The sequence below is a fragment of the Equus quagga genome, chromosome 5 (assembly GCF_021613505.1).
Source record: "Equus quagga isolate Etosha38 chromosome 5, UCLA_HA_Equagga_1.0, whole genome shotgun sequence".
Lineage (NCBI taxonomy): Eukaryota > Metazoa > Chordata > Mammalia > Perissodactyla > Equidae > Equus > Equus quagga.
The window spans coordinates 21,267,107-21,291,514 of record NC_060271.1 but is presented as its reverse complement, the minus strand read 5'-3'; the positions used below and the strand labels follow the sequence as shown (position 1 = coordinate 21,291,514).

Genomic DNA, 24,408 nt, shown 5'->3' with positions numbered 1-24,408 from the left:
GGATTGGGGGATCCACTCCGGAGGGCTGGGAAGCAGGGCTCCTTGGGGGAGGGGAGTCAGAAGGGGCTCATTCCCTCCTTCAATAGGCCACAGGGGAGAAAATCCTTCCGGGGAGATTGCAAGGGTTGGCTGATGAGGGTGGGGGAGGTTCAGGGCCAGGACCACCCAGCTGGGAGCCGGGAGGGACCCAGCAGATTAGAGACCTGGGTAAAGCAGCGGTGCAGGCCTATAATTACCCCAGAGATGCAGAGAAGACACCAACCATAGGATGCTGGAGGAAGGGCAGCAGCAAGGCTCCCGGGCGGCATCCTATCCCAGCCATAACCAGGGAGACCTTTTAAGGGTCTCCTTGTGACTCTCCTTCATGTCTCCCTGGCGGGTTTTGCTTGAGGTGGGTTTGGGAGAGAATTTATATTTGAAGCTGCCGCCAAGGCCCCAAGAGCTGGCGCTCCCAGGCCCCAGAGTGAGATTGGGGGCTTCCACTCCCGCTCCCCCCCATTCCCCCCAGTCCTAGTGGCGGGTGAGTCACCAGAGCGCTCCCTACATAGTCTTCTCGCGCTGCGGCGCATACCAACGCGCGGCCGCAGGGGGAGGCAGCTCGACGGACGTCCTCTGGGAGCCTTGGCGCCCCTCCGCCGCGACCACAGAAGAGGCGCCGGGAGGCTCGAGGCCCCGCGCTCCAGAGGGGGGCGCGGCGGGCGTGCAGGGCGGGCGCGCGGCGTCGCAAGCCCCGGGCGCTGCGGGGGCCGCCCTCCCCGCGTCGCACTTGGTACGCGCCGGCGGAGAGGCAGGGCCCAGCCCGGGCGGTACAATAGGGTTGGGCCGCGGCCGGGACTGGGCCGGCGCGGGGCAGGAGCAGGATCGCAGCCGCAGCCGAGACACACTGGGCGGCTGGCGACGCCGAGCCTCGCAGGCCACCAGCCGCGCCAGCCTCCACCCTCCCCTGAGCGCCCCCGCCTCCGAGTCGTTGCCCGCCGGGCCGGCCCGGGCGTGATGCGCCGCGGGACCCCAGTCCTGGCCGCTGGCCGCCGCCGCCGTCGCCGCTGAGACCACAAGTCCTCCCAGTGACGCCGCAGCCATGGAGAGCGGCCCACATGCGGAGCCGGGTGTCGGCGCACCCCCAGGTATGCCGGGAGCCAGGCAGAAGCGAGACGGCGGGGAGGTCGAGGAGCCTCGGGGAGGCCGAGGATGAGGCCGGCCCGCGGAGCGAGGACCCCTCCCCCGCCGCGCCCTCTCACCACTTGGAAGTTTAAAAATAAAGGCTGCGGCGGCGGCGGCGCCTCCAGGGCCACCGACGCATCTTCTGACAGCTGCCCCCTCCCCCACCCCGGGCACTGGGCGGCGGGATCTGCAGGGACCCCGCTCCAGAGTTGTTCGGTGACCCTTCCGCCCCAGCCCAGTGCCACCTCGGCTTCCCCGCCCCCACCCCTCTTCCCGATCCACCCCGGGCCCTGAAGATCCTTTTCTACGGAGCTGAGGCGTGTGTCAAACTCCTCATCCCGGGTGGGCGCATCTGACCCCAGCCTGACTGTGTGTGTTGGGGGTGCAGATTCTCAGGCCTGGAACCCAGCATACCGAAGCCTAGGCCTTGGCCCAGACCTCGCCCCCACCCCATCCCTCCAGCTGCCGCGCAAAGGGCCTGTTGCTGCTTCGGGCCGGCCGGGAGGGGAGGGGAGGGGGAGGTCTCTAGCGGCGGCTGCCAAGTAACCAGCCGGATAAAGGCGAGGGGGAGGGGGAGGCGGCATTGTTTGGGGCGAGGGCGGGAGCTGGGGAGTGGGCCGCCTCCCCTGCAGCCTGGCCTCCTCCAGAGCCCACCCAGCCCGATTTGAGGAAGAAGGGGCCAGAAGTAAATCTGCTTATTCTGCCGCCCTCCTCCCCAGCCTCTCTGCGCCTGAGTCTCGCCCTGGAGAATGAGGTGAAGGCTCAAGGCCGGCACTCTAGGGACCTGCCACATCATTCTTCACCCCGAGGCCTTGGCTATCTCCCCTCTTCCACACACACACACACTCACACACTCTCCAGGCCCCAGACCATCAAAGCGCCCCTGCCCTCCCCTCACCCCACCAACCACCAGTGCCCAGGACTTCTGCAAATCCCATTCGGATCTGGGAGCAGCTGATGAGGGGGTGGGGACAGGTTTCTGGTTGGGCCTCGTGTTCGAGGGAGGGATTTCTCTTTCTTTTTCTTCCTGAAAGGGGAGGGAAGAGCATGATTACTGAGGACCCAAGTCCTGCTCCCATTGACTCAGGGGGGAGGTGGCCCCAGCCCCACACCTCGGTGGAGTCCTAGAACTGGTGGAGTCCTAGAACTTAATCCGGGTCACCTCCCTACCCCCTGGGGCATGGGCCTAGGAGGAAACAGTGTCTGTGCCTGTGGAGAGCCCAGGACACGGTGGAGCTGCTTGGCTGTGGGTGGGCTCCTCCTGTGCCATTGCGGTTCTTCGAGGGGACTGTGTGGGTGTGGGAGTTGGAGGGCACAGAGGGGAGGCTATCTGACTGGTGCACTTTGGAGGTCTGTAGGCCGTGCTGAACAAGGGCACTTGGGTCTGTCTTGGCTCTGTTGAGCCTGAGAGGGCCTGAGAGGGAGGTCCTGAGTCCATTGCATGTGCTTCCTGGCCCTCTGCACCGGAGGCTTCCTGGCAATGGTGTGTTCCATGGGGCCTGAATGGGGGTGGTGACTGGGCCATAGATGAGGGCCCGAGTGGGTGGCTAGTTTATAATTAGGGCACTTGAGTGGGATGCTGGACGAAACATGAGGGCATGCATGGGATGTACTGGGGAGCCTGCATGGGGCCTGCATACAAGGTCCTGGATTAGGAAGACTTTTCTGTACACAGGGGTCTAGATAGAGTTACTTGAGTACCTGGATTGGAGTGGTGGCTGGTCCCTACACAGAAGTTGAAGGTGATAGGGGCTCCCTATGAACCAAGGGCTTCCTGGGAATAAAAGTCATGCCCACTGCATGAGCCCTGTGAGAGTCTGAGACATGGGTCTGAGACTCTGAGTGTGCATGACGTGATCCCTGTTCTCTTTGAGTTCCCTTTGCAAACAGCATTAACAGGAGGCAGTGTGGAGTAGGGGACCAGTGTGGCATCTGCTTTTGGGTCAGAAGACCAGGATGGAGAGCCCAGGATGGAAAGCTAAGCCATTTACTGGCTACTGGACTGGAGCAACTGACTTGCCTCCTCCACACACAGTTTGTACCCCTGGAAAATGGAGGTAGTGTTATCAACCTGGTGGAGTTAATGTGAGGGTTAGAAATGATGTACCTGAAGGAAGCTGGCACCCAAACACCCGCAGTACAGTATCATTACCGTCATTATGGCTGTGCTCATCGGAACCGGTGCCAGCAGGGAGGTACGAAATATGGGGGAGGCGGGGACAGAAATTGGGAGTCATTTTACCTAGGAGCAGAGACTCTGGAGTCAGACAGTTGAAGTCTCCATAATTTACTGCTTTGTGACCTCAAGTAAGTTGCTTAACCTAAATCTTAAGTTTTCCCATCTACAAAATGAGAATAATGCTAGAAATGATCTCACAGAGACATTGGGATCATTAAATTAGATGAACACACAAAACTCTTAGCCTAGTCCCTGGCATGTGGTTCATGCTCAGTAAACACTATTTGGTTTTGGATGTTATTATTTTTCGTTCCTCCGGAGGCCTGAGAAAGAGGTGTGACTAATGAGAACTTCAGGAGGTAAATGTGGGACAGAGGGCAAGGGGGAGGGGAATTCTAGAAGGACATGAGCCAGGGTGTGTCTGGGGAAAAGAGGGGTCCCCTGTACTTGGAGTGGGATAGTGGGAGTAGGAGAGAGACACAGGAGATGGGTCCAGCTAGCCAGCCGGCACACCCATGCCGATGCCCGCCGTGTGGCCAGCTTGGTGTGGGCTATGCAGATGGCAGAGAAGTGAATCAGAGTGGCTACCCTTGGGGAGCCGCCGGCCCAGTGGCGGACACAGGCTGTTCACTGCAGGAAAACCCAGGTATAATTGGGCTCTTCTTGTGGAAGGCTTCACAGAGGAGGCGGCATTTAAGGTGGACCTGAAAGCATGACGAGAAGTTGGTGAGACTGGCACAGTGGGCCACTCTACATACAGCAGCCAGCCTGGCTGGCACCTTCCACTGACAGCTTCCATCCCTCCTGGGGCTGGTGGGCCCAGTAATGAGACCTCTAATGAGCCCCTAGTATGCAGTCACGCATATGCAAATGAGGAGGAAGGGGCACTAGACCAGTTCCCCTGCCCTGCCCCTCAGGATGGGCATCAGTGTTGGTGGGCGGGGCTGAGGGAGAGGGGGAGGAGCTGAAAGCAGGGCGCAGACTGGAGTGGTGGTATTTCCAGGCAGTCAGGGCAGGTCTCAGGTCTTACCAAGCCCGGATGGTAGGCCGCAAGCAGCTGGGAGCCATGTCCCTGGGTTCCTGCTGGGCCTTGGGGCCAGTAAGGGAGCCAAGGGGCCAGGCTCAGATAATGCAGCTTTGTTGGCAGTGGCAGCTCTGCCTGGCACCCCAGGGCACAGCCTTCAGCATCTCCTCCATCACTTCTCAGCTGCAGCTCTGCCCTGAGAGGAGCAGAGAGCACGGTACGGGGCAGAGAACACAGTATTGCTTCTCCTATTAGCACTGCTCGCCAATTTAAGAGGAGATATGGGCCAGGAATAGACTCCCTGGAGAACCAACTTATTTCTTACTCCTATTTATTAAGGGCCTTCTCTGTGCCGGGCACAATGCTCAACACTCAGATGCGTTGTCTCATTTGATCCTTAAAGCAATCTTATGAGTAGGGGCTAATGTTATCCCCATTTGACAGAGGAGGCACAGAGAGGCAAAGTCACTTGCCTAAAGTCACACAGCTAGGAACTGGGAGAGTCAGGATATGAACCCAGGGCCATCTGATTCTAAAGCCTCCAAACCTCTATGCTGAATTATCATGGCTAAGCTGGCTAGTGACAGACTCTGGCTTACTTCCCTTGCGTGACTGTCTTCTGTGGGCATCTTGGTCTTGGGGGCTCCATGATCTTTTCTCTGGCAGGCAGAGGTTGAGCAGGTTCGCCTTGCCTCCTGCCAGGTTGGAGTCTGAGCAGGTGGGACCAGAAGGAGGCCCTGGACCTGGGCAGCGGTGACAGACCAGCCCATGGGGCATCCTCAGGCCTTGGCCTGAGGCTGGGCCTCTGCCCTTACTATGTAGGCCTCCTTGTGGGCAGCCCTGCTGGGGCCGAGGGAGGGCCCCGGGCTGCGGCATGGGGTCATTTCCTGCCGCCTAAAATAACAGGAAGTAGGTGCTCCTGATTGGAGGCTGGGAACAATGGCTGCCAACCGGGCCAGACAGCTCCTTCAGATCTGCAGTCTCGGTTGGGTTCCCAGCTTTATCACCCTCAGAGGCCCCTGGCCTGGGCCCGATGCCCTGCTGCCAAGGGCCTGTGGCCCAGGTTCTGAGGACCGCTGGAGCAGGCTGCCCGCCTCCTAGTTCATTCCCTTCCACAGCTGGCTCAGCTCTGTCCAAGCCAGGAGTAATGCCTCTCCCTAAGGGCCCCTTCTGGCCCAGCCCCACAGTCAGGCATCCCCCAGGGTTCATCCTTCCTGCCCACTCCCCAGCCTCCAGCCCAGATCTCTCCAGGAGAGGAGACCCAGGAGGCTGCCCCCTTAAGGTAGCAGAGTGCAGGTACAGGCTGTCGCACGGATGCAGCTCCAAACCCCAGCTTTGCTACTTGTCAGCTGTGTGACCTAAGCAAGTGTCTTAATGTTTCTGAATCTATTTCCTCATTTGTAAAACGGGGTAATAATATCTACCTCATGGGATTGTGGTGAAGATGAAATGGACTGATGTGTTTAAAGTGTTTAGCTGTGCCTAACACAGCATTAACTGTCGCTGCTGTTAACTGGAATTTCCCTGGGCCCTGGTAAAGGAGTGCCCAGAGGGGCAGGGCAGAAGTGCGCTGGAGGAGGCCATATAAATATACTGGGGGCACTGTGTCTCTGAGTGCTGTGTGTGCGTCTCTGAGGCTTTGTCCGTGCCTTGGAGGGGGTGCCAGGCTCCGTGCGCAGGCATACCTGAGGATGTGTGTGTGTGTGTGTGTGTGTCTGTCTGTGTCTGTGTAGAGTTCCAGATCCCAGGAAGTCTGTTTCCTGAGAGTATGAGAGAGAGAGAGAGAGAGAGAGAGAGGAAAGAATGTGTCTTGTCTCTTGCCATTGTGCAGGCTCTGTCCACGTTGTCTGGGTGTCCCGCTCTCTCTGTGGTGTGTCCTCTCTGTCTCTCTGTGTGTCTTTGCCCTCTGTCGGCCTCACTGTCTTCATTTGTCTAGTCTAGAGCTGCCACCTAAGGAGCTGCTTCGAGAGCCAGGAGGGCTAAAGCTAGATGTGCTGCTCTCTGTCCTGTTTCCTTTCTCTGCCTCACGCCTCTGCATCCCCATGCTCCCCGTCCAGGAGTGCTGTCTGTGCACCCCCTCTCCGCCAGCTCTTCCCTTGGCACTCCCTTGCTCTGTCCCGTGGAGGAGGGCCCCTCTTCCCCACCCCTTGTCCAGGTGCCTCACTTCCTGCCTCCTGGTGGCCAGCCTGGGCAGGAGCCTGTCTTCCCTGCATTCCTGCTCTCTGAGCTCAGTGCCTGCCCGCCCCACCTGCATCCTTCACCATCAGAGGGGAACCTCCCTGGGGGAACTACCAAATCATTTCCTTCTTCGGGGAACAGGCAGGAGGCTTGGAGAGGGGTGACGTGACGCCTACCAGAAACAGTGTGACATAAGGGTTTTGTCATCAGACAGCCTTGGGTTCAGGTCCTACCTCTGACACTGACATGAGCAATTCACTTAACCTGTCTGAGTAAGCAGTTTCTCACCTGTGAGGTGGGGGTCCTCCATAGTACTTTTCCCTTAGGGCTGTCGTAGGAATTAAATGAGATGAGGGAAAGTGCCTGGTATATGGTGGGGCTTTGGTGAATTAGTTTGTTTCCCTTCCTGGGCTTAGGAGCTGGCTGGGCACACACAGGGCCCTGATATGATCAAGACATGTAGGGTAGGGGCTCGCCTGGTGGCACAGCAGTTAAGTGCACACATTCCACTTCGGTGGCCCGGGGTTCACTGGTTCGGATCCCGGGTGTGGACATGGCACCGCTTGGCACGCCATGCTGTGGCAGGCATCCCACATGTAAAGTAGAGGAAGATGGACACAGATGTTAGCTCAGGGCCAGTCTTCCTCAGCAAAAAGAGGAGGATTGGCAGCAGTTGGCTCAGGGCTAATCCTCCTTAAAAACAACAACAACAAAAAGACATGTAGGGTTCAAGAGACTAAGCTTGGAGCAGGTTGGGGTTTTACTATGTTTTCCACACTCTGTCTGTCCATCCATCCATCCAGCTGCTCATTAAACAGACACAGGGGCCAGCCCGGTGGCCCAGCAGTTAAGTTCACACGTTCCACCTCGGTGGCCCAGGGTTTGCCTGTTCGGATCCCGTGTGTGGACCTATGCGCCACTTAGCAAGCCATGCTGTGGTAGGCATCCCACATATAAAATAGAGGAAGATGGGCACAGATGTTAGCTCAGGGCCAATCTTCCTCAGCAAAAAGAGGAAGATTGGCAGCAGATGTTAGCTCAGGGCTAATCTTCCTCAAAAACAAACAAACAAACAAATGCAGAACTCCTGCTCTGGGCCAGGTCCTGCATCAGGCTCAGGGCTGCAAGAAGGATCTTTTCTCATGATGCGCTCTCAGCCTGCCAGGGGCAGGAATGGCAGGTGAACAGAAAAGCCAGACTGGGTTATCAGTGTTGTGAGAGGAATATTTGGCCCAGCAGCAGTTGCTGGGGAGGGAGGAGGTAGGGATGAGAAGAAAGGACTGCCAGCTCCCAGAGGGTGGAGGTGGGGAGTGAGCACCCTGAGACACGTGACAGGCCCTCTGAGACCCCTGTCCCTGATGTGTCTGCCCACCCCGGGGCAGTCCCTCTTGATCAGACAAGACTTACTGACCCCACCACCAGCTCCTGCGGCTTTGCGCTGTGAAGGCTCTTTGTGCCAAGAAATAAATACAAACTATCTGTCTCTTATCCAGTTCTTAACAGACACTTCTGGGAGATGTCAACGTAGCGAAATAAAACTAACAGTGGCTAAAACCTCACAGTCCGACACAGACCAAGAATAAAATAAAACGAAGTGGCTGAAGGATTACATTTGATGATTGAAAATAGGAATAATCAGATGTTGGTCTAACCATACCATATAGGTACTTAACCAAGGAATTAATTTGGCTTAATATGATTTGTTCCCGATATCACCGTCCCAATGACATTTTACCTGGGTTGGCACATTTCTGAGGAAAATATTTGTATTCAGGGTCAGTAGTTCATCGGGTCAAAAGAAGAGTCCCAAACGACCTGTTTGCCTCTCAAGAAGTCTGCCTTGTCGAGCTGCTGGCGTAAACAGTCATTATTATTTTTATTAACTTCTACCTGAGTGCCTTACCCAGGAAGCTGCCCAGACTCGACTGAGATCGAGTTGTTTTGCTTCCCTTCGAGTATGTATTCCTTTGCACTAAACGGCCACACGGATTCACTCCCTGTTGAAGCAGGAGTCTCCTCCTTCTCTATGCACCTGCTCTAGGCAAGGGTGGCTTCTTAGCACAGCACTTTATTCTCACTCAGCAGCATTCTGTGACCGTCTCGATGTGCTTGGCATTCGGGTGGCTGCTGGTGATGCAGCAGTGAGCAAAGCAGCCATGGCCCAGCCCTTGTAGGGCTTCCTCACAGTCTAGGGTGAGGCTGACAAGAACAAAAGAACTACACAAGCAAGTTGTGTACAACTGTAAGTCACAGTACTCCAAACATGAAGCCATGACTGTATATAGTGAAGGAATTTGTCCCGATCGGAGAGGCCAGGGAAGGCTTCCCTGAGGAAATGATGACTGAGCTAAAAGCTGAAGGGTAAATGGGAGTTAAGAAAAGAGGGGAAAGAGCATGTGCAAAGGCCCTGTGGCTGAGGAAGCATGGATGGTTATCAGAATGAAAAAGGTCAGTGTGGCTGGAGTGTGCAAAGAGCAAGAAGGGAGCAGGGTAGGAGAGGAGATTCAAGAGGTGCAGGGAGGGAGGCAGGGACTTAAGATGATGCCAGCCTTCTAGCTTGGGTTCAAGGATTTTGTCTTTATCTCCAGAGCAATGAGAAGCCACTGAGAAGTTTCAAGTGGCAGAGAGTACCATCATCAGATTCGCATTTGGAAACAATTACTCTAGCTGCTCCATGAAGAGCAGAGTGGGAATGGGTGTGGGTAGAGCAGTAGGAGGAATTTGTAGTCACCCAGGTAAGAGAGACGATGATGATATCTGCCAGGGTGGAGTTCATTGATATATTCATTCAGGAATTAGTTGTGGAGTAGCTATTTGCTGGGCTCTGCTGGCCTTGGCGATCGAACAGCTAGCAAAACAGAGAAAAATGTGTGCCCTCTTGGAGATTATCTTCTGGGGATGGGAGACAGTGTTAAAAAGGTGCTAATGCTTATTGGGCAAAACAGAGTTGAAAAGAAAAAAATACAGTTGGCAAGGGGAGGGAGGCTTCCATGGCAGTTGGTAATTTTAAATAGGGGGTAAAGGCTTAACTGAGAAGGGACATTCGAATAAAGACCTGAAGGAGGTGAGGGAGTGACACATGCGGAATCTGGGGGCAGACGGTTCCCAGCAGAGGGAACAGGGAATGCAAAGCCTTGAGGCGGGAGTGAGCCTGGCCCAATCCAGGATCAGTGGCCGGAAGACACTGAGCATGGGGAGAAGAGGAGGAGGAGATGAGGTCCAAGAGGTAATGGGCTGGAGAGGGAGGATCCTGAAGGGTCTTGGGGGCCATTGTGAGGCCTCTGGCTTTTCCTCCCCCTGAGATGGGGCATCCTTGCAGGATTTTGTCAGAGGAGTGACTCAATCTGATTTATTTTTAAACAGAAGCACTCTGCTGCAGTGTTGAGAAAAAAATCAGAGGAGGACAAAGAATGGCACCAAGGAGTCTTTTATAAGGGATGGCAGTGGCTGCACTGAGACGACAGAAGTGGAAACAATGAGAAGTGACTGGATTCAGAATATATGTTGCACATAGAGCCAAAAAGATTTAGAGAGATTAGATGTGGGGTGTGAGATGATAAAAGGTTCTAAAATGACTCCAAGATTTGTGGCCTGAGAAACTGGAAGGACGGGGTTGCCATTGACTGAGATGGGGAGGAGCAGAGATTTGGGGGAGGGGGGCGATCAGGAGCTCAGTTTTGGCTGTGTTGAATTTGGGGTGTAAGACATCCAAGGGTGTCAAGTAGGGAGTTGCATGAGCGAAACTGGAACTCGAGGGAGAGGTCTGGGCTGGAGACACATATTTGGTTGTCATCAGCAGAGAGATGGTATTTAAAGCCCTGAGTCTGGATGAGATCACCAAGGGAGTGCACAGAGGGACGCAGAAAAGAGCTGAGGTCCTCCTCTGAGCCCTGGGGCACTCCAGCAAGGAGGTTAGGGAATGAAAGAGGGAGCAGCAAAGAAGACTGATAAGTCACAGCCGGCAAAGTAGAGGGAAAACCAGGACGGTGTATTGTCTTCAAAGCAAGTGAAGAAAGCGTTCAAGGATCACCCAGGGATCCACCGTGTCAAATGAAGCTGATAGGTTAGCAAGACGAGGACAGAAAAATGGCTGCTGATTTAGCAACGTGGAGGTCACTGGTGACCTTGAGAAGAGTAGTGTCATGGAGCACTGGGGGTGAAGGCTTGACCCAAGTGGGCTCTTGTGGCAGAGACGGGGAGAAGTGGACAGATTCTTCCGGGCAGGTGTGACTTACTGAGCCCCAGCCGGGTGCCAGAGATGATGTACCTACTCCCAACAGCTCAGTGAGGACCCTGAGGCTCAGCCAGGTTCGGGACTTGTCCCAGGTCCCACAGCAGAGCTGGGCTTCCCCACTCAGGCCTGTCTGCTTCTGAAGCCTGACACCTTGCTGCTCTGCTGTATCTGACACCCTGGTCCTTCCTGGGCTGGTCCTTCCAGGCCTTACTCTTCCTCCTCCTCCTTCCAGACTTCCTTCACATGGCTAGCCGGGACCTAGGGGGAGATTCACCATCTTGCCTGGTGGGTGTGATTTGCCTAGGTGTAGACAAACACCCGCCTACCCGTTTTCCTTGCAACACCTGCAGCACGCACAGGTGCTAGGAGAATAGCAACAAACAGGCCTCACCCTCAGCCTTCAAGCTTAGTGCTTACACACCTAGTCCTTTTGGCTCCAGATAGCCCTGGGTTCAAATCCTGCCTCTGCCACATCCTAGTTCTATGACCCTGGGCAAATCCCTTAGTGGGGTAAGCTTTGGTCGTCTCATCTGTGTAATGGGGACAAGAATCTCTGCCTCTCAGAGTTCATATGAGGATGCAGGATGGGGACACAAAGGGCCCACCTCACTCCTGGTACGTAGTAAGCACTCATTAAATGGTTGCCACCAGTTTTATTGCCCACCAAAGTTGGAGTGGAGTTTGCAGGTGGCTGGGGAATAGGCTAGCAATGACCAAGCAGCCTTCTGGAGCTTGCATGGGGAGAGCTGGGTGGACAGTCATGGAGCCTAGGGGCTGACCTGCAGGGGCCACTGGGGAGACAGGGCCTTAGGTGGGGCTCCTGCCTGGAGCCCAGGAAGCTGGAGGGCAAGGAAGGAGGGGTGTGAGCCTCAGATAATTTCATTGCGTAACGTGTATGACCTCATACTGCCTTAAACAGAAGCAGGAGGGTGTAGTGGGTTAGAGCACATGCTCTGGTGACAGACCCTGGGTTCAAGTCCAGGCTGCTGAGCAACCTCAAACTGCTTTACTTAACCTCTTTTTGCTTTGCTGTCCTCCTTTGTATGAAAGAGATATTTATAGCGCCTCCTTCTTAAGTATTGTCAGTGAGGATTAAAACTAATATGTGTGAAATGCTTTGAACTAGGAAGCTCTGAGAAACATATAAATGTTAATGGTTATTGTTATCACTAACACTTATCACAATCCTGTGAGGTATGTACTATCTCCATTTTATAGAAGAGGAGCCAGTGGCACAGAGAGGGTCTGTAACCAGCCCAAGGTCACACGGTTACTGGGGAAGCCAGAATTCATATTCGAACAGTCTACCTCTGGAGCCCATACTCAACCACTGGACACCTGTCTGCCTGAAAAAGGTGCCCAGAGTCCCAAAGGTGACTCCTTGGGACGGTCTTCTCCTTTTGTGCATGTTGTCACCCACAGAGATGGGGAGTTTGTCACCTCCTGAGAGGGCCAGAGTTCCCAGAGCGGAAGACTTTGCTTAGATTGACTTTCCCGTGGACCCTGGGGCTTCTTTCTAGGCCCAGGTCAGTGGCTGTGTCCCCACTGGTCCCCTCAGTGCCCAGAGGGTAGCAGCAGATGTCACCAGGGCTCAACATGCAGAGCTTCTCTTTGGCAGCTTCGTAAGACCCACAGGAAAAGGGAGAGGTGGGTTGTTTACTGGCACATGAACTGGGCCAGTCTCTTTTTTGACATCCCTACTGGTTTGGGCTCATTGTCCCCATTTTACAGATATGAAAACTGAGACTCAGAGAAGTTGAATGGCTTGCCCAAGGTTACCTTCTGGGGAAACAGGCCCTCTCTTCCTGTCTTGGGGTGGTGAAATCAGAATTGGGCCCTCATCTGACTGACTCCGAAGCCTGTCTTTCAAGTGTCTCATAACGTACATGTGTTCACATGTGTGCACATACATGTACATACCCAAAAATGTGGCTTTCTTACTTGGCACTTTGGTGTTGTTTACAGGGACCCTGAAATGTTAACATCTTAAAAGAAGAAACCCAGGGTTGGGAAGGAAAAAAAGATTACAGTGGAGACGTAGCCAGTTGCCCAGCCCATTGGAGATTTTTGTGACTTGGGCATCCCTGTTGTCCCCATGTTTATGTCCTTCCTCTTGGCCAGCCCCATGTGCCCAGCGCTGGCACCCTCTGAGCACTGGGCCCTGGGTTGGGCACCGTGACCCTCAGGCCAAGCAGAAAGGTGAGGGAGGCAGACGTGGAAACCAGTCATTACCATTGGAGGCACTAATCAGTGCTACAAACTTTTTCTCGGTTTTTCCAATGCAACCTGCTCCCTTCCGCCCCTTTGCAAATGCTCTTCTCTTTGCCAGAACCCTCTCCTTCTTAGTTTGCCAATTCCAGCTCATCCTTTAGATCTCAGCTTGGTTGTTACTTCTGTAGGAAGCCCCCCAAAATTTAGGTTAGCCATCTCTGCTGTGCAACCCCCAGACATAGTACTTATCCTCTACTGTAATTGCCTAGCGATTTGTCTGTCTGCCCTGCTCGAGTGTGGGCTCCACAGAGGCAGGGGCCATGGCCATTTTCTCACCATTATATTATTAGTACCTGGAACAGGGCCTGGCACATAGAAGGAGCTCAGTAAACATGTTGAATGAATGAGTGAATGTCACTTGGACAAGGGAGAGAGCTACATGTTGAACTTCTGGCACAGATGTTCTATCTGACTCTCTCTCCTCTCTTGTGTTCATTTTCCAGCTTTGGCAGCCAGGACGCCCCCAGAGCCAAGACCTTCTCCAGAAGGTGACCCCTCCCCACCGCCACCACCACCACCGATGTCAGCCTTGGTTCCCGACACTCCCCCGGATACCCCTCCTGCCATGAAGAATGCCACTAGCCCTAAGCAGCTCCCACTGGAACCAGAGAGCCCCTCAGGGCTGGTAGGGCCTAGGCCAGCCCCCCAGCAGGAAGAGTCGCCTTTCTCAGAAGTGAAGATCAGGGGACCCACCCCACCAGCCACAGGCCCACGGGATGCCAGGCCTCCTCGAAGGAGCAGCCAACCATCCCCAACGGCAGTGCCAGCTTCTGACAGCCCTCCCACCAAGCAAGGTGTGTGTGATATCCGTAGTTCTGGGCTCAAACCCAGGGAGATGGGAAAAGAGATGGGGATGAGGCCTGTGGGGTGGGCCCTGAGGCTGACTTCCCTTTAGAGGGAGCCTCTTGGCCTAAGTCTGTTCTTATTCCTTCCACTAAGACGTAAAGAAGTCAGGAGAGAGGCACAAGCTGGCCAAGGAGAGGCGAGAAGAGCGGGCCAAGTACCTGGGTGAGTGAGTGGGAAGCATCATCACCCTCTTCACCATCATCACCGTCAACATCCTATTAAGGACGCTAACCCTGTGGAACACGTCAATATGTGTGCCGTGCTGAGAGCAGCACGTGTTGTCTCATTTAATCCTCTCTGCCCATTTTGAGGATGAGGAAACAGAGGCTTAGAAAGATGAAATCATTTGCCTAAGCCACATATCTAGTGGAGTAGCTGAGATTCAGACCTGGAAGCCTCATCTCACCCTAAATCCCATGCTCTTCCCACAACACCTACATGGAAATCTGTCCAGCAGGCCCCCAAGTCAGACAGGGATCTGGCACTGAAGGACTCATTTCTCCTTCAGCGCCAAGAGACCAGGAGGCCAATGTGGGAGGAATAGGCCTCTTGTCAGAGAAGCCCTCATTCTGGGGCCTAAGCCAGTCTTCAGGAAGCCCTTAAACCTGAAGGGGGAGTCTGAGAGTCAAGGCACCTCCCCCCAAGCAGACAGGAGGAAGACCCACCCAGGGCCGGGGTACCAGGCAAGGCCCAGCTGCTGCAGAAGCCCTGACACCCCCCGGGGCTCCTTTCCCACAGCGGCCAAGAAGGCGGTGTGGCTGGAGAAGGAGGAGAAGGCCAAGGCGCTGCGGGAGAAACAGCTCCAGGAGCGCCGGCGGCGGCTGGAGGAGCAGCGGCTCAAAGCCGAGCAGCGCCGGGCGGCCCTGGAGGAGCGGCAGCGGCAGAAGCTGGAGAAGAATAAGGTGCGTCCGTGCTGCTTTCTGGCTTGGGTGTGCGTGGATCTACATACCTGTGTGTGTACACACAGCTGTGTTCACAACTCTGCGTCACATGTGTCTACATGGTCATATCTGTGTTCACATCTACAGTTGTGTCCCTGGTTGCACAACATCTGGGCATCTGAGACTGCAGACATGTTTGGTTCTGTACACGCCAGGGTGGGCATTTAGAACGGTGCGCTGTCAGTATGCGTATTTGGGCGTGTGTCCTGGGTGTGCGTGTTTGTATGTGTGCAGACGTGTGTCTGTGTGAGTGTGCTGAGCTCCACGACATGAGAGTCCTGGCTTGAGCCCCAGTGAGGAAATGGAGGGAAAGGTGGCCGGGGCCCTGCCAGAGGCCCTCAGGCTAAAAGGAAAACAGCCCCAAGGTCAGGACCCGCAGGCCCAGGGGGACGTGGCCCTGCCTGGGAGCGTCCCACCCCATCTCCAGAGAAACAGCTCATCCACTCAGGAAGTGACTCAAGAACAGTGAAAAGCTCCCCAAGAACAATTTGAAAGGGACTTGTTGCAAATGGTCTTTAATCATAGCAAGGATTCGGTAACCTTGGTTACCTGCAATGAGTCAGGGAAAACTTCTCGGGTTGGGAGAGGCATTGTCACAGGAGAGAGGAGCCTTTTTCCCAGGTATGATGAATGATTCTGAGCCCAGACCTCTCCCTCTCCCCTCTGCCCCCCAGGAGCGCTATGAAGCAGCCATCCAGCGGTCAGTGAAGAAGACTTGGGCCGAAATCCGGCAGCAGCGCTGGTCCTGGGCAGGGGCCCTGCACCACAGCTCCCCAGGACACAAGACCAGTGAGTGGGCTGAGGGACTGGGCGAGGCTGGGGCCTGAGGAGTAGGGGAAGGGAGCAGCTTGAGTGCAAAGAGCCGGCCGCTCCCTGTGGCAGGTATGCCTTGTTTCATGTGACTTGTGTCTTCTGGAATGGTCTGTCAACCAAACTGTCCATTCCCAAGGACTTCCACTCTCAAGCCAGAGATGGATTCTCTTCATTTGGTTTGCTCATCAAACCTCTGTCATTTTAGGATTAGCTTTCTTTGCTCCTGTCAATTATTATTAGTTGATGATACATAAAAGAGGACTTTAATGCCCTGCGGACACTGGGTATTTAAAGAAAACTGTCACCCCTATGTACCTATCTTGGAAGGTAGATTTTTGTCTCTGAGCATTCTTCATGTAGGGCCATCATGGATTTTGGTCTGATTCTTTGCTGGCATGTATGTACCTCTGTGTTTGGATGTCTTTATGTAATGGCAAGGTTCAGAGTATCTAGCGGTGTATCTTTTGGTGTATGTACTCATGGATCTGTGTGTTGTGTGTCTTCATATGCGTTTGCCTTGGTGTGTTTGTGGCCTTCTGGACCTCAGTGAGGGCTCCCAAGTCAGACAGAATTGGGTTAGGACCCCAGCTCTCGCACTTGCGGTGTGAACTCTAACTGCTCAATGTCTCACTTTCTTCATCTGTGAAATGGGGATAACCATCCTACTTGCCTCCGAGGTTGTAGGTAGATGTTTGGGAGGATCAAGTGAGGTAACAGGTGTGTGGTGCCCAGCACAGTGCCTGGTACATGGTAAGCATCCCACAAATGTTAGCTGTTACAAATACTAAATGTTGCTTCGATGTCTTTGTGCCTGTGTGCATCTGGGTCTGACCCGTTATCTGTTAGTGTTTGTGTTTCTCTATCTGTGCATGTCTGCACACGTGTGCATGCGGGTACCTGTCACTCGATATGCTCGCGCCTGCATGTCTTTGTCTCTGTGTGTCCGTATGAATATGTGGATTTGTGCGAATGACTGTGTCTGTGGGTTCTTCTGTTTAGGACTGTCTTTGCATTTGTCCCAGTCCGTGGGTGTTGTAGCCATAGCGCCTTGGCTGGGCAGTGTCAGCAAGTGCCAATACTGGGTGGCTCTGGGGGAGGGGTTGCAGCGCCCAGCCCTAGGGAATGGCTTCCTGGCCAGGAAGGCTGTAGTTTCTGTAGTTTTACTCCGTCTCCTTCCTCTGTTCCTTCTCCGTCGGCTCCCCCAATCCAGGTGGTCTCGGGTCACCTACCTCCCCTCCTCCTAGAGCCAAGTCTGCCTCCTCCTCCCCTTCCTAGCCTGCCCACTCCTCCCTCTCCCACCCTCCCCTTGGAGCATCCTGCATGGAAGGCCTCAGTGCCCCCCCTGGCTCCTGCCCGGCCCGGCCCTAATGCCGTGTCTTTTCCCCTCCAGGTGGGAGCAGGTGCTCCGTGTCGGCAGTAAACCTGCCCAAACACGTGGACTCTATAATCAACAAGCGGCTCTCAAAGTCCTCTGCCACGCTCTGGAACTCCCCCAGTAGAAGTAAGAGAAGGCCCAGCCCTCCTCCCTCCAGAGCCCCTTGTAGCCACAACCAAACCTTCTCCAGAGCTCAGCAAGAACCCCAGGTCCCCGGACCCTCACATACTCCAGGTCTCCATCCCCACTCTATCCCACCCAGGGCTCTGTGCCCCTCGGGGGAGCCGGCATTTGGGTCTGGACCCTGAGGACAGAGGTGTGCCCTGCAGGGGAGGAGAACAGAGACAAAGGGCAGTGTCCCAGCAGGCAGAGAGCCTGGCAGGGGCCTCAAAAGCTGGTGGGGGGGGAGGGGGAGTGGGAATGAGCAGGCAGCCTCATCTCCAACCACAGCCAGCTGGCCTAGGCCAGCCTTAGGCAGGTGTCCTGCCCCTGAGTACCAGACTGGCCTGGGTGCTGCGTGGGTGGAGGGGGCCCCTTATTCTGGCTCCACCCTGGAGACCCCATGCAACCCTGCCCTCTCTGCCTTCAGAGCCCCAGCCATGGCCTTGGCTGGTTCCAGAGTTGTGAACAATCGGGGTGGCATGGCCCCTGTGTTCCCACCATGCTCTGGTGCTCACATGTTAAGAGGCCATGATAGGAGTTATTTATAAATTCCTCCAGCTTTTATTTGGTTGCTCTGTTGCCCAGCAACCAAATCAGCTGCTGGACCAACCCCACCTGACTGAGGCTTAAAAATAACCCAGCAGCTGAGGAGACAGAGCAGGGTGGCCCAGGGCAGCCAGGCCCCCTAGCAGCCTCTCCCTGGCATGGGATGCCTAAAAGCTGGGACTCTCCTGAGTCAGAGGGGCACAAGGACCCTCCCTGTCCCAAATCCATGGGGTCATGCCTTGCCAGGCCAGCCCTCTGAGAGCAGGAGGGGAGGGGCCCCACAGTGCGATGTAGAAGTGGGCAGTTGGGTCTTCCACCAACCCTGGGTGGCTCCTTTCTGTGCTCACAGTTCAGAGCCCTTTCACCTGGGGAGGGTGGTCGCAGAAGACCCTCAAGAGATGCAGAAGGTTGCCCTGGGAAGTGTATTGTTGCCTGGGTCTCCAGTGGAGCTCAGACCTTAGGGTGGATAAGTGTGGTCCTGCGTGACTGGGGGGAGAGTCCTCCTGGGGGAGACTCCTTGGGTTTGGCGTGGGGATGGTACATGGCCATCCCCCTATGCCTCTGCCTGTCTCCTGCGGCCCCTGGCGGTGACCGGCTTCTCCTGGCGTTCTTCCCCTAGATCGCAGCCTGCAGCTGAGCGCATGGGAGAGCAGCATCGTGGACCGTCTGATGACGCCCACCCTCTCCTTCCTGGCACGGAGTCGCAGTGCGGTCACACTGCCACGAAACGGCCGGGACCAGGGTAGGGGTGGCGGCACCGGGAGAGCCCCCGCGAGGGGCGGGGCAGGGGCCCGCCTCGCGCGTGGGCCTCACCCAGACCGCACTCATCCCTCCGCAGCCGTGCCGGTGTGTCCGCGCTCGGCCTCCGCCAGCCCCCTGACACCGTGCAGCGCCCCCCGAAGCGCGCACCGCTGCGCCCCCGCCGGGGAGCGCCGCAAGCCCAGCGCGGGGGGCAGCCCCGCCTCGGTGCGCCGCCGGCCCGAGGCCTCGCCGGTGAGTGGCGGCGCAGGTGGGGACAGGGAGCCAGGCCCGGGGAGCCGCTGACCGTGCTCCCCCTCTCCCCGCTCTCCTTCCCCCGCCTCGCCAGGTGCAGAAAAAGGAGAAGAAGGACAAGGAGCGGGAAAACGAGAAGGAGAAGAGTGCCCTGGCCCGCGAGCGCAGCCTCAAGAAGCGGCAGTCACTGCCTGCCTCTCCGCGCGCCTCTCCGCGCGCCTCTCCGCGCGCCTCTCCGCGCCCGCGCCTCTCCGCTGCCACTGCTGCCGAGCTCAGGTGGGCGGGCCAGGGGCAGGGCCGGCCATTCATTCATTCACAAATATTTGTTGGGCACCCATCCCTAGCCTGAAATATTTTTTTGAGCGTTTTGATCACTGAAGTACTATAGCACCTAGAACAGTGCCTGGCATCTGGGAAGCGCTCAACGCATCCCTGCGGAATGAATGAATGGATCTGCCAGGTACTGTTCTGAGCGCTGAGGACATTTCAGTGAGCCAAACCAGGCCCAGTTTTCATTCATATTAATCGTACCGGCTACTAGGGAGACAGACATTAGTCAAAGAATCACAAATGAATATGTAATTACAAACTGGGATATATGCTCTAACAGGAAATTATATGGTTCTGTAAGAGCATATAAGGTGGGGGTGCTGACCTAGCCCTGGGAGGACACTTCCCTGATGAAGTGACATGCTCAGAGTGTGTGTGTGTGGACACTCTGTGCCCTCAAGGCCTAACTCTCCCCTTTTCTCTTCAGTCCCAAATCCAAGGCCCGGCCATCCTCTCCCTCCACATCCCGGCACAGGCCTGCCTCTCCCTGCCCCAGCCCAGGACCAGGCCACGCTCTGCCTCCAAAACCACCATCCCCCCGAGGCACCACTGCATCACCCAAGGGGCGGGTTCGGAGGAAGGATGAAGCGAAGGAGAGCCCCAGTGCCGCAGGGCCTGAGGACAAGAACCAGAGCAAGGGCAAGGCCAGTGACGAGAGGGAGCCCGCAGCCCCTGCCTCTCCAGCACCCTCGCCTGTGCCCTCACCCACCCCAGCCCAGCCCCAGAAGGAGCAGCCCACGGCGGAGATCCCTGCAGGTGGGCAGGGCAAGAGAAGCCAGCTTTTCCTGTGTGTGGGGGAGGTGGCCAGAGGTGTGGGCCACCAGAGATGCCTGGGGAGCGGATGTTGGGAGACAGGAAGGGGAGGCTCCTGCCCTCAGCAGGACCAGCCCCAGAACACAGGCTAAAGGGGAGGACCTCACCACTCTGAGACGATGGCAGGTTGCCCTGAGGTCCAGCAAGCATGGGGCATGCTGGGGTGATGGAGGTCCCTGTGCTGGTGTGTGCTGACTCCTGGTCCTGGATCCCGTTCCAGATACTGCTGTCCTGACCACACCCCCAGCCCCTGCTTCCCCAGCGACCCCTAACAAACCCATGGCGGGCACCACAGACCGAGAGGAAGCCACTCGCCTCCTGGCTGAGAAGCGGCGCCAGGCCCGGGAGCAGCGGGAGCGCGAGGAACAGGAGCGGAGGCTGCAGGCAGAAAGGGACAAGTGAGTGCGCCCTCGGGGACTGAGGAGGCCCTTACGGGGTCTGCAGAAGAAGCACAGGACGGAGCCTGAGTTCCCTCTGTCCCCCAGGCGAATGCGAGAGGAGCAGCTGGCGCGGGAGGCCGAGGCCCGGGCTGAGCGGGAGGCCGAGGCCCGGAGGCGGGAGGAGCAGGAGGCCCGCGAGAAGGCGCAGGCGGAGCAGGAGGAGCAGGAGCGGCTGCAGAAGCAGGTGCCCCTCGGGGCTGGGCGCGGGCGCCGCCTGGTGGCAGGCCGGGGGCTGGCCCGGAGGGAAGGCAGGGGTCCAGCTGCCTAAAGCTCCCCGGGGGTCTTTGGCAGAAAGAGGAGGCCGAAGCTCGGTCCCGGGAAGAAGCAGAGCGGCAGCGTCTGGAGCGGGAAAAGCACTTCCAGCGGGAGGAGCAGGAGCGGCAAGAGCGCAAAAAGGTGTGCGGGGGAAGTGGGCGGGGCTTGTGTGGGCGGGGCTAGCTGCTGGGCGGTGTCCAGGCTTCAGTTAGCGGGGCTGGAGGGAGTGGGCCCTGCCTTGAGCTTAGAAGGTAAGACGAGAAGGAATTGGGGCGAGCTCTGGTTCCTGGCCTGGAAAGGACTGGTATGAGCCGGAAGGGCCCTGCGATTCCAGGACCGGGGATGGCTGGTGGGAGGTTGGAGACTAGGGCGTGGCTTGGGCCTAACTGGTGTGGGACCTCCAAACAGCGCCTAGAGGAGATAATGAAGAGGACTCGGAAGTCAGAAGCTGCTGAAACCAAGGTCAGGATTCCCGAAGGGAAGTGTTGGGAGTGGGGGTCCAGTGAGGAAAGGTGGCGGGGGAAAGGTATCTAGGGTGGGGTCGGAGGCTGTGGGAAGGCCGTCAGGGTCTGGGCTGGGCAGAGAGGAATTCAGCCCCTCGGTTGGTGGGGCCCGGTATCCCTTGAGTCTGACCGCTCTTCCTCTTCAAAGCAGAAGCAAGACAGAAAGGAGGCAAAAGCCAACAATTCCAGCCCAGGTAAAGACCCTGTTCCCCTCATCTCCATCCCCTTTGCCATCCCATCCTCTAACCTCCTCCTCTCGCCAGCCCCTAACTGATGGCCATTCCTTCCCTGTGGTAGACCCTGCAAAAGCCGGGGAGGCTCGGCCATTGGGGCTGCAGAAGGAGGCTGTGCAGAAAGAGGAGCCTGCCCCCCAGGAGCCTCAGTGGAGGTATCTGCTCCGATTCCCAGGGGCCCCGAGCAGGGAGGCAGGGTCAGGCTGGAGCTGTGGGGTGCCTAGGCTGTCCTGGGATGGGAGGTACCTGATTGTTGGCCCCTGCGTCCACAGCCTGCCAAGCAAGGAGTCACCGGGGTCCCTGGTGAATGGCCTGCAGCCTCTCCCAGCGCACCAGGAGAATGGCTTCTCCCCTAAGGGACCCTCTGGGGACAAGAGTCTGGGCCGAACGCCAGAGGCACTCCTGCCCTTCGCAGAGGCAGAAGCCTTCCTCAAGAAAGCTGTGGTTCAGCCCCCACAGGTCACAGGTAGGGATCCCTGATCTTGGACCCACAGCCTTCCCTCTCAGCAGCCTTTCTTCGCTTCCCCGGTCCTGCCCTCTCTTCCAGCTCTGCCACCGGCCCTCTCACACTCCGCCTGGAAGACCACCAGCCCTCTGGGCTTGGAGGCATGGTTTACCTGATGTTTTCCCTCCTGCTTTTTTCCCAGAAGTCCTTTAAGGAGGTGCCTTGGATCCAGGCACAGCTATGGGGGCTCCTCTGCGTCATCCGCTAGGATGTCTGGAAGAAAAAGAGACAGAACAAAGCCAGAAGTGGCCTGGGCCCCTGGGGGTGGGTCCTCTCTGTTATTTCTAATTTGCACCTTATAGACTGACGTCTCTTTGGCCAGAGCCAGACCCTGACCCTCAGTGCATTCGTGTGCTCACATGTGCAGACACCCCCTCCCCCCAGTACACACACATACACTCACAGCCTCTTGGGCCTCCTCCCTTGGGGAAGGGCCACCTGTAGTATTTGCCTTGGTTTGGTGGGGTACAGTGGATGTGAATACTGTAAATAGCTTGTGCTCAGACTCCTCTGCGTGGAGGGGGTGGGTGCAGGAGGCAGACCCTCCCAAGACTCCCTGGGGAGATCTTCCTCTCTCTATTTAACTGTAACTGAGGGGGAACCCAGGTCTGGGGATGGGGGGCACCTTGGGCCACAGGATACTTGTTGCTTTAGGGGTACCCATGCCCCCTGCCCTTGCCTGGAATCAGTGTTATTGCATCTGATCAAACTTCTGCAGAAATAAAGTGAGAATAATTCTGCCAGTCCTGTCTATCCTTGGGGCTGGCAAGTGGGGCGGGTGGTGGGCTTGGGAGCAAGTGGCCTTCTGAGTTCTAATGTGAACTTAAGGAGCCAGGGCCTGGGGATATCTACCCCTACTTGGTACCAGCCTGTGGTCTTCCAATTAGTCATGAATTCATTCATTTACTCATTTAACAAATACGGTCGCATCTCCTCTGTACCAGGCAGTGGGCTACATGCTGGGGTGCAGTAGTAGGAAAAGATGTAGCGTCTGTTCTCCTGGAGTTTACAGTCCAGCAGGGGAGCGTCATAGACACTGTGAGTCGCCTACTGCACATCCATTCCCATCGCCCCCTCCTCATTCCAGACAATCCTGATCTTGTTCAGGTGGCCGTCTCCCCCCTGGATCCTACCCTGTGCATCAGTGGAGATGAGCTCTAGGCCCAGGGATGAACCATGATTGTAGTGAGCCAAAAATGATGGTCCCGAGCCTCTCGTGAATGATTGGGTTAGGTATGGGCACGTGACACAATTGTAGCCCACAGATATAAAGAAAAGCCTCCTGGGCTTTCTAGGAGAGGCTCCCTCACTTTTGAAACACAGTACCATGTGGGAGCCAGCCTGTAAGATGACCTCCCAGTGTCTCCCACCTCCTAGAGTTCGCACGTGTGTAGTCCCTGCCCATGTTGTGCCAGGGCTGGGCCAAGTGACCGATGGAGCGTCACGTCTGAGATTCGGTCACAAAGACACTGCAGCTTCTGTCTTGGTTGCTCTCTTGCTCTTGGATCACTCGCTTTGGAGGAAGGCAGCTGCTATGTTGTGAACAGCCTTTGGAGGGGCCCACGTATCAAGGGACTGAAGCCTTCTGCCAACAGCCATGTGAACGAGCTTGGAAGCAGACCCTCCAGCCCCAGTTAAGCTTTCAGATGATTTCAGCCCTGGTCCACAGCTTGACAATAACCTCATGAGAGACCCTCTGCCAGAACCAACCCGTTAAACCACTCTTGGGTTTCTAACCCTTGGAAAGTGTGAGACAATAAATGTTGTTTTAAACTGCTAAGCTTTGTGATAATTTGTTATATAGTAGTGGTTTAAGACACAACAAGGAGAAAACCCTCATCGTATGATAGGAAGTCCAACTGCGATGCCTGGAATTGTTGCATCCATCCTGCTAACCAACCTGAGGACGAAGCAACATCAAGGGTGGCAGAGCAATGAGATGGGGAGCACCCAGGTCCTCCCTTGAGAACACCACTGAATTAACCAGCCCCAAAACAGGTCCTACCACCAGACAGCCTTCCTTATTGCTCAAGCCAATGGAGTTGGCGTTTCTGTTATGTGTGGCCAAAAGCTTCTAAATTATCTAGGGGTACAGATGATAAACAAATATGTAAATGCAATTCTGTTGTGAGCTACAATGAAGAAAATGAACTGGATAAAAGCATGGGCAATAAGAGGGAGACCTCCTCAGAGAAGGTGTCCTCTAAAGACGCAGCATTTCAACTTGACCTGAAGGATGAGGAGAAGCCAGCCATGTGGAAAAGAGCAAGGAGAAGAGTTGCAGGTGGAGGGCGCAGTCTGTGGGAAGGCCTGAGGAACAGGAGCAGGGGCAGGGTTGCTGAGGCATGCAGACAATGAAGAGAGCTGGGTGGGGAAGGAGAGGTGGGCGGGGCTGAGTCACAGGTGTTGGGGATGAAGGAGGGGCAGGAACGGGACTAACAGTTTCTGGACCTTCTCCTTGGTGAGAGCTTTGTTCACCCCTCCCAGCCCCCAGCTCGTATTCACACCAAGGCAGAAGAACCAACATTTCCCTGAAGGCAGTACCCTCAGTACTCTTGCAGGGGAATCATTTAGTCACTCATTTATTCATTCAATAAATTGTGGAG

The 24,408-nt window shown here is 56.1% G+C and overlaps 1 protein-coding gene across 8 annotated transcripts; it reads left to right on the top strand.

The window, feature by feature from the left end:
• Positions 1-796: 796 nt before the first annotated feature.
• On the top strand, positions 797-22,545 carry MAP7D1 (MAP7 domain containing 1). 8 transcript variants are annotated; one of them, XM_046662108.1, is made up of 18 exons: positions 800-1,124; positions 13,491-13,841; positions 13,987-14,055; positions 14,632-14,795; positions 15,509-15,623; positions 17,038-17,148; positions 18,350-18,472; positions 18,569-18,723; positions 18,818-18,999; positions 19,481-19,809; positions 20,087-20,264; positions 20,352-20,490; positions 20,598-20,702; positions 20,970-21,023; positions 21,213-21,258; positions 21,362-21,452; positions 21,570-21,763; positions 21,945-22,545. In XM_046662108.1, the coding sequence occupies exons 1-18, from the start codon at positions 1,079-1,081 to the stop codon at positions 21,953-21,955; spliced, it is 2,463 nt and encodes an 820-aa protein (XP_046518064.1). In that variant the 5' UTR covers positions 800-1,078; the 3' UTR covers positions 21,956-22,545. The 8 variants fall into 8 exon arrangements, with proteins under 8 accessions (XP_046518062.1, XP_046518066.1, XP_046518064.1 ...); XM_046662109.1 differs by having other exon boundaries at positions 802-1,124; positions 21,216-21,258; XM_046662106.1 differs by having other exon boundaries at positions 797-1,124; positions 18,350-18,723.
• The last annotated feature ends 1,863 nt before the right edge of the window (positions 22,546-24,408 follow it).

Excerpts from the sequence above, each read along its gene's own strand:
- MAP7D1 (XM_046662106.1), top strand. The coding sequence starts at position 1,079 with ATGGAGAGCGGCCCACATGCGGAGCCGGGTGTCGGCGCACCCCCAG. Across the intron at positions 14,796-15,508 it reads AGAAGCTGGAGAAGAATAAG|GAGCGCTATGAAGCAGCCAT; the intron begins GTGCGTCCGTGC and ends TCTGCCCCCCAG. Across the intron at positions 19,810-20,086 it reads CACGGCGGAGATCCCTGCAG|ATACTGCTGTCCTGACCACA; the intron begins GTGGGCAGGGCA and ends ATCCCGTTCCAG.